The sequence below is a fragment of the Procambarus clarkii genome, chromosome 31, assembly GCF_040958095.1.
Source record: "Procambarus clarkii isolate CNS0578487 chromosome 31, FALCON_Pclarkii_2.0, whole genome shotgun sequence".
NCBI lineage: Eukaryota > Metazoa > Arthropoda > Malacostraca > Decapoda > Cambaridae > Procambarus > Procambarus clarkii.
Window position 1 is genome coordinate 21345725 of NC_091180.1, and position 13860 is coordinate 21359584.

General features: G+C 41.3%; 1 protein-coding gene across 9 annotated transcripts in view; it reads left to right on the forward strand.

Annotated features, from left to right (window-relative positions):
• Positions 1-13860, forward strand: part of Stat92E (Signal transducer and transcription activator Stat92E) — an 83823-nt gene that overhangs the window by 51832 nt on the left and 18131 nt on the right. For 5 of the 9 annotated variants that reach the window (XM_045743279.2, XM_045743278.2, XM_045743277.2 and 2 more), the window contains 2 exons: positions 1886-2105; positions 4285-4407. In XM_045743279.2, coding sequence (XP_045599235.1) covers positions 1886-2105; positions 4285-4407 — 343 coding nt within the window. Of the gene's footprint in view, positions 1-1885; positions 2106-4284; positions 4408-11632; positions 12329-13860 lie in introns of those variants that run through there. The other 4 variants (XM_069334479.1, XM_045743282.2, XM_045743281.2 and 1 more) reach the window with 1 other exon arrangement.

Consider the following 13860-nt stretch of genomic DNA (forward strand, 5'->3'; position numbering starts at 1 on the left):
GTTATTTTATTATTAGAATTATTTTATAAGAAACTGATTCTCAGCTGATAACGAGTTGAAGAAGGGAAACATTCAAGCAGCATATATTTACTGACGAACAAGATCAGGTACTATTTTGTACTTCTCGGGCTTTGAAGTATAAGGTTGTCCTCCTCAAGGACTAAAGTCATGAATTTTAAGAGCATAATAGTGACTCAATCCTATTCAATTTAAATTATAGTATTATGTATTTATAATCATAGATTTTTTATTTTAGTATATTTTCTGGGGGAAGCCTTTCAGCTCCCTGAAGCCATCATATACTGATCAGTGCCATACTATCAGGTGCCATCAGTCACAGAGTTCTATTGGCTTACTGGGGACCATGAGCCCCCCCCATCCCTCCCAATCAGAGAGGTACAGGGAGCGATGGCCTATGAAAACTTTACATATTAAGTTTATTCATATATGTCACCACCAGGAAAGCACCCAGAAAAGTAACCAAACCAAAATGATAGTTCAGTTTTTCGGGGTTCAGTGCCTTGATGTTTACCTATGCCCTCGCTTGGTGTGATCACGAATGCCTTGCCTATTGGCTGTTTTTTGTGACCAGTACTGTTCGGACGTTTGCAGCTTTTGCTGCTGTGTTGGTGACATCTAGGGCTCATTTCGGGTGCAGGGATTCGAGGGTCACACAGGTTCTTGGCCGCCCATTCTTTATGCGCGTCTGCTCCTGTGCGTTCTTGTTGCCTTGGGTTGCAGGTTGCAACCTGTTGTCTCAGCTTCGCGTTGCGGAGTTTGTGGCGGCTGCCTCCCGGGTTAGCCCTTTCTTTTCCTTCTCTTTGGGTATGAAGCTCCAGGGAGCCGTAGGAGCTCCCCACAGAAAACCAGCGTTGAATGTAATGAAACGCCATTTTCTGGGTGAGCCCCGGAGACTACCTGGCAACCCTCCCTCCCCACCGGTCGGCGTTTTTTTCGCGGTGGTTGAAGCTTAGCTTCCGAACTGAAGCTAGGCAGCCGGCACGGTAGGTTCGGGGTTCCCCCCTCGCCCCTCTCGGGGCAGGGAGGGCTGCGCGGACGATTGGTGCGGCAGTAAAGTATAATGTTTGCTTGTTTACTTGGGATTGTAGGGAGTTTCTACCTCTCTGTTCGTTTTTTTGTTTTAGTTTTTTACCATGTGGGGTTTGTTTTGTTATGCCTACCTTTCTGGGTGCATAACCCCAGTAGATGGCAGATAAGGAAAACCCCAACCACAAGGGGGTTTTCCAGGGTCATTGCTCCCTGAAACCTCTCTGAAGGGGCCAGATTCTGGCGCTTGTCCCTGGTAGGTCTGAACTCCTTAGCTAATGTCCCGGTCTAATATAACATACATTAGCCCGATTAGCTCCAGGGAGCCTCTGGGGCTCACCCAGAAAAATGGTGTTTCATTACATTCAACGCTGTTTTTTTTTTTTTTTTTTGTTTGCTTGAATGATGGAGTTACCTTGCATGTTTGATTATACTGTATAGTAGAATGTGGGTGATGCATAGGGAGGAGAGATTGGTGGGTCAATGTCACTATCACTTATTACTGTAGATTAGGCAGCATGTTAAAAAGTATTTATATTATTTTAAGGGATTTATGTTCTGCATGCAACTTTGTTGAAGATAGGTAAGAGACCTTCTGAGCATTCCAGTGTGTGTTCTATTCATGCAACCCATCTCTACATGGGCTCAACTTGTACATGTGGGGTTGATGTGATCCAGAATTTGTATAGTTTAATTTAGGTTCAGTTTAGATGGATTTGGTCAAGTGAAGGGATGGTGTAGTTGTGTTACTTTAGGCCAAGATGCTGGTAAGACCTGCATAGATTGAGGACATAAAATTCTCTCCTTTCAAATTGCTCTTTTGAATTTTTATCCTCAGCTGGTGATCAGCGCGATGTGTTCATGCTTCAACCATTCACAAGTAAAGCCTTTGCTATCCGTCCTCTTGCTGATGTGATTGCTGATCTAAAGTATCTGCTCTTCTTGTACCCTAACATACCTAAGGAGCAAGCATTTGGGAAGTACTACACACCTATGGCAGAACAGCAACCATCAGTTAACGGCTATGTTAAACCTCATCTGATCACTCACGTCCCAGGGTAAGTTATAACATGCAAAGTTTTTCATGCAAGCATGAAATAAATAACTGCATCATTCTTTTCATTTATTTAAACATTTTTCTTCTTATGTCAAATTTTACTCTGCAATTTTCTGTTTGAAATATTTGAGTATATCCTCATGATAATGTTTTTACTCTTTTGTTAACACTTCATCCTTAATATAAATATTATTGTACTTTACCTAAATATAATTGTGTTTGTAATTACTTAACTGTAATTACTTAACTGTAATTACCTAAGTGTAGTTACAGGATGAGAGCTAGAGCTATGTTTGTGGTGTCCTGTCTTCCCAATACTCTTAGTCATATAACACTTTAAAACTACTAACAGTTTTGGCCTTCACCACCTTCTCACCTAACTTGTTCCAACCGTCTACCACTCTGTTTGCAAAAGAAAACTTTCAAATTTTTTTTGACACCTTTGTTTTCTCAGCTTAACCCTTAGACTGCGCAATACATACATATATGATTTGACAAAAAATAATTTAAGATGAGTTTTTAAAAATTGCACAAACACTTTCCAATTTTTTTTTGGCATAATCAACTAGGCAAATGCTCCAACTTTGTCTAAATGATCACAGCGTAACTTGAAAAAAACCGGTTTCGAGGGCTGCCCCTTTCAGTTTGGCAGCACAGGCATTCAAGTCAGTTCCTCCTGCCGGGGCTTTTTGGTTGGACCAGAGGATCCCCTTCTTCCCTGCTTTTCTGGTGGACTATGCCTTTTCTCCAGAGGTGGAGGGTTTGGAGGACAGCTCTGCCCTGGGTCCTGACGTGGAGGATCCTGAGGCTGGGGAGGAGTTGACTTGGGGGCTTGGGCCTCGTTTGACCCCGCTTGGGTGTTAGTACCCTCGGTGCGGGACTTGTTGTTGCAGGGGGTGGGGTTTTTTCCCCCTTCCCTGTACGAGTTTGATATGAGTTTGGCTCCTCCCCGGGTTTGGTTCCGGGTTCCCTTGGGTTCCTCGGTTCCCATTTTCCAGAGGTTTTCGGCTTCCAGCATCCCGCCTAAGGTGGTTTGGGAGGCTTTTGCATCGTACCTCCTGTAAGACCCAGATTTTGCCTCCATAATGGATCCTTCTTCATTTGAGTTTGGTTCCTCTTTTCCTTACTGGGTACGTTATGATGTGCCGGAGTCTTTCTGGTTGGCAGACTGCCCTTTCTTTTCGTTGGGGTTGTGGCATGCGTTCTGTCGGATCCACGTGCTTGAGTGGCAGGAAACTACTACGGTGGTTCAGGTATACCTGGGAGGCGAATTTGAGCACCTCGATGCATGCTTGTTCACCCCTGTTCCTCCTTGAGATGTCGATCAGATACAGCTTCACATGCAGGTTCCTGCTCTTTTGGCATCCTTGGTGGCTAAGGACTTTGGTGCCCGTGGGCATTTGACTTTGGTCTTGCGTTTCTTTTCTCTCCTTGAGCTGTTTTCAGATTGGCTCGAGGAGGCTGTGGAGGCGCTGGGTTCCGGGCCTTCGTCTGGTATTCACCTAGTTGTAATTACCTAGTTATGCTTGTGAGGGCTTAGCTCTGCTCTTTCGGCTCGCCTCTCAACTGTTACTAACTACTAACTAATTTTTTTCTGAGGGTGCCCCGTCGGCTCCCCGGAGCTATCCAAGTTGATATGCTAATGTCAGACTTTGGAATCAGTCATGTGTATGGAGTTCTGTGGGCCCACCGGGGACCACGAGCCAGGGCCTTGCAAGTTTATTACTCCCCCACCTACTCCACCTAATCACTTGGGCTGGGCGGTAGAGCGACAGTCTTGCTTCATGCAGGTTGGCGTCCAATTCCCGACTGTCCAAGTGGTTGTGCACCATTCCTTACCCCCATCCAATCACAAATCATTGTCCTGACCCCTTCCAAGGGCTTTAAAGTCGTAATGACTTGGCACTTTCTCCTGATAGTTCCCATCCCCCTTCCTCACCTACCCCTCCTTCCAAATAAATGCTGTGAAATAAATGCTGAATGGAATGTAAATGCTGTGGTTGCAAACAAATATACTTGTAACTCCTGGGTATTCGATGTAGAAATCTTTCCCGGTGTTTATTGGAGCTTTTGTAAGCAGTGTTAAACAATAATTTGACATAAAAAGAGAAGCATATTGGAAATCAATATGTATATCTTTGTGTATGTAGATTTAAATTATTTGCATGTGCTATTTTCAGATGGTCAGGTGCAGGGTCAATGGATTCTTATCCCAACACTCCACAGCCAATGTGCCAAATGCATGATGGTGGCATGGGTGACCCTCCGTCCGTCAGTTCAAACCCCTCCGATTGTGTGTCCACGTAAGTAAAAAAACTCATATATTGGATTATGATAGATATTACACTAAAGTTCTTTTATATACATACTGTATTGGGAATATTTCTGGGGGGAAGCCACTTTGACTCCATGGAACCATCTAGGCTGATACGGATATATTAGACTTTGGCATCAGTCAATGTGAATTGAGTTCTAGACATACCAGGAGCCACAAGCCAGAACCTGCCTCCCCCCCCCCACCCTCTGAGAGGCACAAGGAGCAGTGGCCTATAGAAACCCCCCCATGTGGTTGGAAGCATTCTATGTCTGCCATCGGACTCAGTCACCCAGAAAGGTAAGCACCCCAAAACAAATCCCATTCTGGTTAAGAAATTTCTACTTTAATTTAATTTAAAGTCAAACTAGTGGACAGAACTGCCCAAACGAAAACGAGCATGACGTCATTGCACCGCTGTCTGTACAGCTCCCCCCTCCCCGGGAGGAGGAAGGGGGGAGCCCCAGACCCTCACGCTGGCTATCCACACCTTAGTTCTTTAGCTGATGTGATTGGCAACTGTCGTGTAACTCTGGCTCCTGTTTTCCTGTCTTCCGGCACTGTGCCTTGTGGTGTGGTGCTGTTTCTCTAGTGGTGTGAGAGCCAGGAATAATTTCACAGGTACTCGGGCTGCATATACCTAGGGTCTCCTTTCCCAGGTGCCTTGTAAGTACTGCCCTGGGGCTTGGTACCACCTTCCATAAGGTAGATCCACCTTGGGATCTACCTCTGCTTGGACTTTTGCTGCCCGGTGATTGACCGCCCTTAGTGTGCTGGGGTATTTTATGCATCCTTGTTTGCCTTTGGGTAGGAGTAGTTTGCACTGGTTGGGGCATAGAGTACTGTGGAGCTAGTTGTCACCTCTCAAAGCGGCCAGGCTCTGTTCTGCCTGGGTACGTTGTCCTCTTGCGGAGTTTTCTTTTGTTTTTGTTTTCTTGCCTGGTGGGGGTCTGCCATTTGGTTTGGTCTCGTCCTCGTGTATTTTGGTGTCCCCCTGCTAGGCCCCCATGAGTGTACATGTCCCGTGGGAAGCAGTTTTAGTAGTTTTGTTAGTAATATTGGGAGCTGGTTAGCAGTACCCTGCCTGGGCTTCCCTGAGCGTGAGTTCCGTCATAAGACTCCTGGGAATCCTCTCGGGGGCGTGTGAGTCCGATGGATGTGACGCCTGTGGTCCCCCCCCCTCGCCTTGTGCGAGTTGGAGGGTTGCTCGGGCCCCTTGTCTCCTGGTGAGCTTCACCGTTAATGCCTCAGTCATACTGCCTGTTGGGTTGGGGACACCTTTGACCTGGAGTCCTGTGAGTTATGTTGCTTGTTTGTGACTCTGTACATCCAGTCTGCTGATGACTATTCAGGTGATGGAAGCTCAGGTGTTCCACGCTCGTTTTAGGTTGCTGCAGCGCACAAGGTTGGTTTCTGACCCGGAAGCCCCAAGGCTGCCCTGTTTTAGTTATAGGGACCCAGACTTTGGTTCAGTCTGCGCCCCCTCATCCTTTCCCTGCTGTGGTTCGTCCTGGTATTTTCCCCTCCCCCCTGCTTCCGGCTCCGAAACATCTGAGGGTTTTGGAGTTGGGGCAGGGTTTAGTTGGTTTCGAGACTCGGGCAGTCTTGGGGGATGCCCCTTTCGGGGTGGCGACGGTGGCATTCGAGACTGTTCCCTCAGTCGATGTGTATGGATTTGACCAGTGGGCAGACATAGAATGCTTCCAACTACACAGGGGTTTTTATAGTCCATTGCTCCACGTGCCTCTCTGAGGGGGGCCAGGTTCTGGCTTGTGGTCCCCGGTAGGCCTAAAACTCCATTCACATTGACTGATGCCAAAGTCTAATATATCCATGCCAGCCTGGATAGTTCCAGGGAGCCTCTGGGTCTCACCCGGAAAATTTCATTTCATTACATTCAACTGTTTTTTTGCTAGTAAAACAAAGTGTAGTTATTTCAGCCAAAGTGATTCCAGCCTAAATTACTCGTTGAAAAAAAAGAAAGAAAAACTAACCACTTAAATGCTTAAATAAAATCTAATTAAAAATGTCTTTCAATGTAATATATATATATATTATATATAATGTATGTATGTATGTATATGTCGTACCTAGTAGCCAGAACACACTTCTCGGCCTACTATGCAGGGCCCGATTTGCCTAATAGGCCGAGTGATTTTCTTTATTTTCAATAAAATGTTTCCAATTACTTTATTTGAATTATTATTATTATATTATATTAAGAGCCCAAATTAATGACTTAGTTGTACTAGGTTAGGTTAAGATAGGTTAGGTTAGGTAGGGTTGGTTAGGTTCGGTCATATATCTACGTTCGGTCATATATTTTAACTCATATTTAAACAAATTAACTTATACATAATGAAATGTACAGATTTATCATTTCATAAGAAAAAAATGGGAAAAATATATAAATTCAGGAAAACTTGGCTTATTAGGCAAATCGGGCCTTTCTTAGTTGGCCAAGTACGACATTCTGGCTACTAGGTACAACATATATATGTATATATATATTTATATATGCATGTATATATATATATATATCTATATATATATAATATATATGATAACTATAACATTTGTTTAATCTAGCTTTATGGTTGGTATGACTGGTAAAAATGAAATGGACAAGTATATTGTTATAGTTCAGTATTGTTCTTTAATTTTTTTTATGAATCACTCTTTAACTGATGGGTTTGGCACATTTGTATCGATCTTCTGTATGATATTTAGGCTGCTCACTGTAAAGTCATTGAGCTTTTACTGCTGTGTTGTAGTCTGATAGTGTGATAAAACGTAAATATCATAGAACTTAATGTTTTGTCATTTTCTTCTTCAGAAGATAGGAAATAATATCTTAATGCAGTCTTCCAGCATCTAAGTAACGTAATTGTTTTAATTACATTGCTTATCATCTGTGATATTCTAAATAATATGTATGACTATAATTATGTGAAATGTAAGAGGAGGTTGTATATTTACCAGGTATATATTTTTATATCTTTTTATTTGCAATTACATACATATTTGGAAGTAGCAGTACTTGAGGAAAATGTACTTTTATTGATTTTCTGTACAGTATTACAAATTAAAAACACTTATTTGACCATTTCTAGATACAGTGTGTAATTACTAAGTCATAAACATATGCAGACGATGAGTCACAAACACGTGGCCGAAGATATGGTGACCAAACCACGTATCAGAAAATTGAAAAGGCGATGTTTTGGTTATGATAATGATCCTGGACCATTATCATGTCGTGCTAAGATTTGAGAACACTACTTGATAATGGCCCAGGATGGACTGAAACGCCGTCATTTTTCCATTTTCTGATGTTAGGTTTGGTCGTCATGAACATTAGGAAGTCTTTGATTTTGGAGTTAAGCTACAAGAAAAGGTGATGAGGGTGTGAAGCGAGGAGATAAAAGTAAAGGATGCGTGAAGAGGGGTAATAACGCTTGACCTGAAAATATTGTTTATACCTGCTTAAATCCACATATACCTGATAATTATATGTAATGTAGAGTAACACCAAGATAAGAATAGATATTAAATTTCACAAAAAAAATTCTTAACAGTAATTCATCATCAAAGAAAACAACATTAGGAGATAGTGTGTAGAGCCTACAGTTGTCAAACACTACGTCATCATCATACAGAATAAGGGAAAATTCATTGTTGCCCTCTGGCTGAATTATTGTTTTATGAACATACATTGAAGTATTCATGCCTTAATATATCCTGATATTCACCTCACTGACCTCGTATTGTTGTTTACTTACAAACCTAATTCTTTCTAGTTGTGCAACTAGTCTTAACCTTATAACTCTTTCAAGTACTTTGCAAGGGATGCTTGTGAATAACACTGGTCTGTAGTTAGGTTCCTCCTCTGTATCTCTTTTCATGTTGATTGCCACCCTGTGTGAGTGAGTCAATTAAGATTAGTGCTAGAGGTACACTGAGGCCTTGTGCTGCTTCTTGTAACATCTATGGTGATACTCTGTCTGGCCCAGTAGCTTTTGTTACATCTAGTGATGCTAGTTGTATTCTTACTTCCTTCTCTGTTACCTCAATATTTAGTAGTTTCTTGTCAGGGGTTGCTTCCTCGTCTAGCTCAGGAAGCTGTTCAGGCTCAGTAGTAAACACTCCATAGAAGCTGGCATTGTGCTCCTCACAAATTTCTTTATCATTTTTTGAATACTGGCATCTCCTTTTATTACCTGGTCACTTGGTTTATTGCTAAATTTATTGTAAATTAAATGTATATCTTTTTCACTGTCATTTTCCCTTCTTATATAGTTATGTAGGAGTTTCGGTTGTCTCTTTGCTTTGGAGGCAGCCATTTTCAGTTTCTTTCTGCCAAACTTGTTTATGTAGTCATAAATTCCCGCCTGACAGCGTGGGAGGAACGCCCTGCTCCTGGGCGTTCCTGTGTTGCTCTGGGTCGCGGGTTGCAGCCAGTTGTCTCAACTTCGTGTTGAGAAGTGTGTGACGACTGCCTCCCGAGTAAGTCCCTCTTTTTCTTTATCTTTGGTTATGTAGCTCCAGGGAGCCGAAGGGGCTCCCCACAGAAAAGAAGCGTTAAATGTAATGAAATGCCATTTTCTGGGTGAGCCCCAGAGGCTCCCTGGCAACCCTCTCTCCCACCGGTCAGCGGTTTTTCGCATTTTGATGCTTAGCTTCCAAACTGGAATGCTGGGTAGCTGGCGCGGGGAGGGGAGGGCTGGCTGCGCAGACAAGTGGCTCGGAAGTGGAGTGTGATGTTTGCTTGTTTCCTTGTTTCCTTGGGATTGGAGGGAGTTCTGCATCTCTTTTCAGTTTTTAGTTGTACTTTTCTTATTATGTGGGGGTTTGTTTTGTTATGCCTATCTTTCTGGGTGCCTAACCCCGGTCGATGGCAGATAAGGAAAACCCCCCAACCACGTGGGTTTTTCCACGGCCATTGCTCCCTGAAACCTTTTCGAGGGGGCCAGGTTCTGGCTCGTGGTCCCCGGTAGGCTGAACTCCATAGACTAATGCCCCGGTCTAATATATCACACATTTGCCTGATAGCTCCAGGGAGCCGAAAGGGCTCAGCTTGAAGAACAGCTTGGGCAAAGCTGCTGCCACTGCCACAGCAGACACCAAAGAACCTACGCAGACCCAGAGCCTAGCGCCTCAGCATCTTTGTGGAGCCACTCAGAGGAGCTCCACGACAGCTAGAAACCATGTGACTGAAGCCAGATGCAAACTAGAAAGCCCTTCGCTGCTAGGGATGCCACCACTAGAAACCAACAGCAGAGGCACTTGGGCATGGAGGTACACCAAGCCTACATTCCGAGAAAGAGTGGGAGCATGCAAGCAGTCATTCAGTTCAACAAAAGAAGGGATAACCAAAAACACCTGAAACATGGTCACCATCTCTCACCTCTCTAACGTGTGAGAATGACAAAAGGTGCGCCAAACCCTGATGGAGAACATAGGATTGTCTGCTAGCCAGTTCTATTCCAGGGCTTAATAATGCCACTAGAAGGCAGAACGACCCGAACGTGTACCAACAAATATTGTAAGTCGATGACACCATCGGATGTCGAGTCGCATTTTTCGATGCAATTTACATCGTAACTCGAAATTATCGTAAGTAGGGGCAATCGTAAGTCGAGGTGCCACTGTACTTAGCATTTTGACGTATATTTACCCTAAGGCCAAAAACTGATGAAGTATAAATGGTAGTGGCTCCCAAAATTTACGAGATGTTCCAGTTTCTGTTGGTGGTTCTCGAGTAGGTTAGGATTGGGCAATTTTGTATGGCAGTTTTGTGACGTTGGGAATGCTTAAGTGGATGGGCTGTTCAACTGATCTTTTTCCTCCTGACTTGAACTTTTCCCCAATTTTAACTCTAGATATGTACACTACTTAATAACACACAGAAATCACAATAGCGTGATGCATCAAATGAACAAATCTACAAGGGTGGATTTGATGAGGGTTTGAACCTACGTCCGAGAGGATCCCAGGTGCGCCTTAATCTACTGTGCCACGACATGGTCAAAATAATTGCAACCAGGAGTTCCACTGACCTCACACGGATCCTCAAGTCTCTCTGAGACACAAACCAGGGTTGTACACAATTCCCCCCCTGCACCTCTCCCATTCCCCTCTCGGACGTAGGTTCGAACCCTTATCACGACTTGTGGATTTGTTCGTAAAATCAAAATTTATTTTATTAAATATTGTTTTATTAAATAAAATTTAATAAAACAATATTATTTTTTAAAACCATTAAAAGGGAAAAGTCATCCATTGTTAAAGTCTACTCTCATCTTGGTGTTTTTCTACATCATAATATTTTTTCAAGTTTCTTTACATAATTTTCCAACACAGTTTATTAGGGAAGGTGTAATAGTTTTAGGAAGCATGGATCATTCACTGGAGAATAGATCATAAAAGTACTCTGCGTCGCACAAAAATTAAACTTAATTTGTATCAATATTTTGTAACCAGTTATTCATTTACACAATATATTGGAACCATCAGATAAAAATGTCAATAAATCAACATAAATAACAAATAATGAAGGAATGAATAAGGAAGAAGGAATCCAATAAATGAGCATGTGTATGGATGTACATGTGATCATCATGTAATATGATCCTTTTATTTTTTTAAAACGGTAAAGAAACATTGTGTGGGGTGGGGTGGGAAAGATAGGAGAGTGGAGAAGGGAAAGCTGGATAGAATAGAATTAAAACTATAAAATATCACTTGCTCGGGTTTGTTATAGATCATGTGGAGTTGGAAAATGGTGTTGAAAAGAAAGCCATAAAATAGGCAGGTGGCTGAAGAAGAATTTGCTGATATTCATTTTGGTCAGGTTCTCTTATTTAACTTCTGGAAAAGACTACATCCAATCTCATTTATGCACAATCAAATATTGTTTATGCAGGTTATATAAAAGATTTTCTTAGTCTTGTCTGAACTATAATTGTAGTGAGCTTCTGAAAATTTGTTGTAGATAACATTTATAAAATTTGTGTATGGGGCTAAATCAAAATATCCTTTTGACTTGCTGTAAGGTAATGGGTGAGGTATAATTTGTTAATTTATTCTTATACTAAAAATTATTAATCTTGTATTTTTTTGTATGTTATCAGGACAGAGAGTATTTAGTCAGGTTTCACTTTTCCCAGTTTATATATTTCATGTGTCTGAATGGTGATATAATTCCTTTGCAGCGACCAAAAGCCTTCGTTGGATTCTCCTTTATTTGATGCTGCCAATGTCCTCTCAGACTTCCCATAGGTTGGAGTGACCAACCAGTTATTAGTTCCCTAGAACCACCATTTTCATCAAACCAGTTCTTATTGTTTATATGCACCAGAAAGATAAAAATTGAGGAGAGTAACCCATTGTGGTGACAGGCTGTCCCGAGTCATCACTTGTTGGTTGGTTACTGTGGTAACTTGTGCCCTACTTATCGGTTAATCAAACATTGTGTCACTTTACATATCAGATATTCCATTAAAGGTTTGTTTGGCATGTAAGTGGTAGTACATTAACAACTGTACTTGTGTGTTGTAATACAGTAGTGTATATTTTGAGACAAAACACCTTTAGAATAATTCACAAATATTTTTGTAAACTATATCCTCTGTACTCATGATTGCTCTTAAAATCTTCTCTTGACAAGTAATACAGAACTCATATGATGAATCTTTCTTTAAAAGAAGGATTTTTGAGTCTAATGAACTTGCACATAGTCTGTAAATAACATTGTTGTTGTATTATAGTGGATGATCATTCAGCAAAAAGCAAGTTTCATGTATGAGACAAATTGTTATGGGAAGATTTTGGTGTCAGCATGTATTTCAGTGGTGTTCTTGTGATTGATAGTGCAGCACATCACTAGCTTCAAAGCAGTATCAGAAAAATATTTATAAAAAGCAATGCTCTTATTGTCTTCGCCTGTGTGCCCATTTCATCTCCTGCTGTCCTCCGGATTGATTCATCAAAATATGCGCACCTATTCAACAAGTTCAGGAGAAATCTTCGAGGGAAGGTTTGGAGTTAAATGGTGGCTCGGCATTGGCCTTTTGACATTTACAGTGATAAGACCTCCATTTGTCAATTGTACAATATAACAAACTTGACCAACAAATTGAGTAATAGCCAAAGGTTTGGAATACCTCGTAATAAAAACTATTTTTGCCATATTTGTATGCAGTCTTTAGTGACTGGTTTCTTTTCTGTAAGTTTCTCAAGTGATGTTTGTTACAAAAAAGCAATTTATAAAGTTTGGCCATATAACTTGATGCTCAATTGGTGCCGTCATGAAACTATAGCTATACTTACATTCATGAGTAAACAAATTTATGTACCTGTAATTTCTCAAACTTAAAATATTTGTCATCCAGAAATGAAGAAAGGGTTCCTATGGTTGAGAGCCAAAAATTGGTTACTTTGCTGAATCTCCCCATATATTGTTCCTTTGTGTAGACCAAATACAATTTTCTTGACTGTAATTTTGATGAATTCATCATGACTGTATTATTAATAATATTGCATTTATATGCTCTGTAACATACTGGGTTGCTTAAGTTGTATTGCTTGTTTGTGTCATCTATATATCTAGTGTGTTGATTAATTTTCTGTTTGAAAGTAACTTTAGATTCTTTATTCTCAAATATTTTTGTCGAGGTAATGCTCTAAAGAGATACCCATCTGTATTTATTAATAAGAAGCTATACTTGACCAGTAAGATTTGGCCAGTTTCCATCTTCACATCTATTGTTGTTGTTTTGCTGTGTATGGAGGTGTTCAATTTATTCACCTATGACCAGTTACCTATATCTATGTTTGAGACTTAGCATGGTCACATTAACTCTTAAGGTCAGTTGGAGTGCAAGTGGAAGTGGTAGGCATATGGTTTGGCTTCTTTTATTTGACCCCCCAACACATACACACTTAACAATTCCCTCATTATGTCCATTTCAACCTATAGGGTCTAAATCCTTTGTTGGCATGAAAAGAGAGACTTGTTGGATACAATTTGGTTGGTAATTAAGTGGAAGGAAGTACGAGTAGAAGTAGTGTAAGGCATCTCAATTCACAACATCAAGAGCAAATATGAGGGATATACAGACAACCACGTGCTTTGCGAACCCCGCGGGGCCGAGACCCGTCGGTTAACCTGTTGTGTTCGTAAAAGTGGAATGTAAATCTTGGGGAACAAATAGACACGTTCATAGCATAAATTGGACAGTATTTTGTTTGTTCTCAGCAATAAAAGAAGTCCTGATCCACATGTTATCTTGATGATCATTGTTGATGGAACATTGTTATTTACATGGAAGAGGTGGTGGTGGATGTTGGTGGTGTTGGGTTGACTGAAGTAAAGATTTAAAGGTGATAAGATAACCTCAGATGTTGATGCATTTAGGTCAACATGCAACTTGTGATCAAT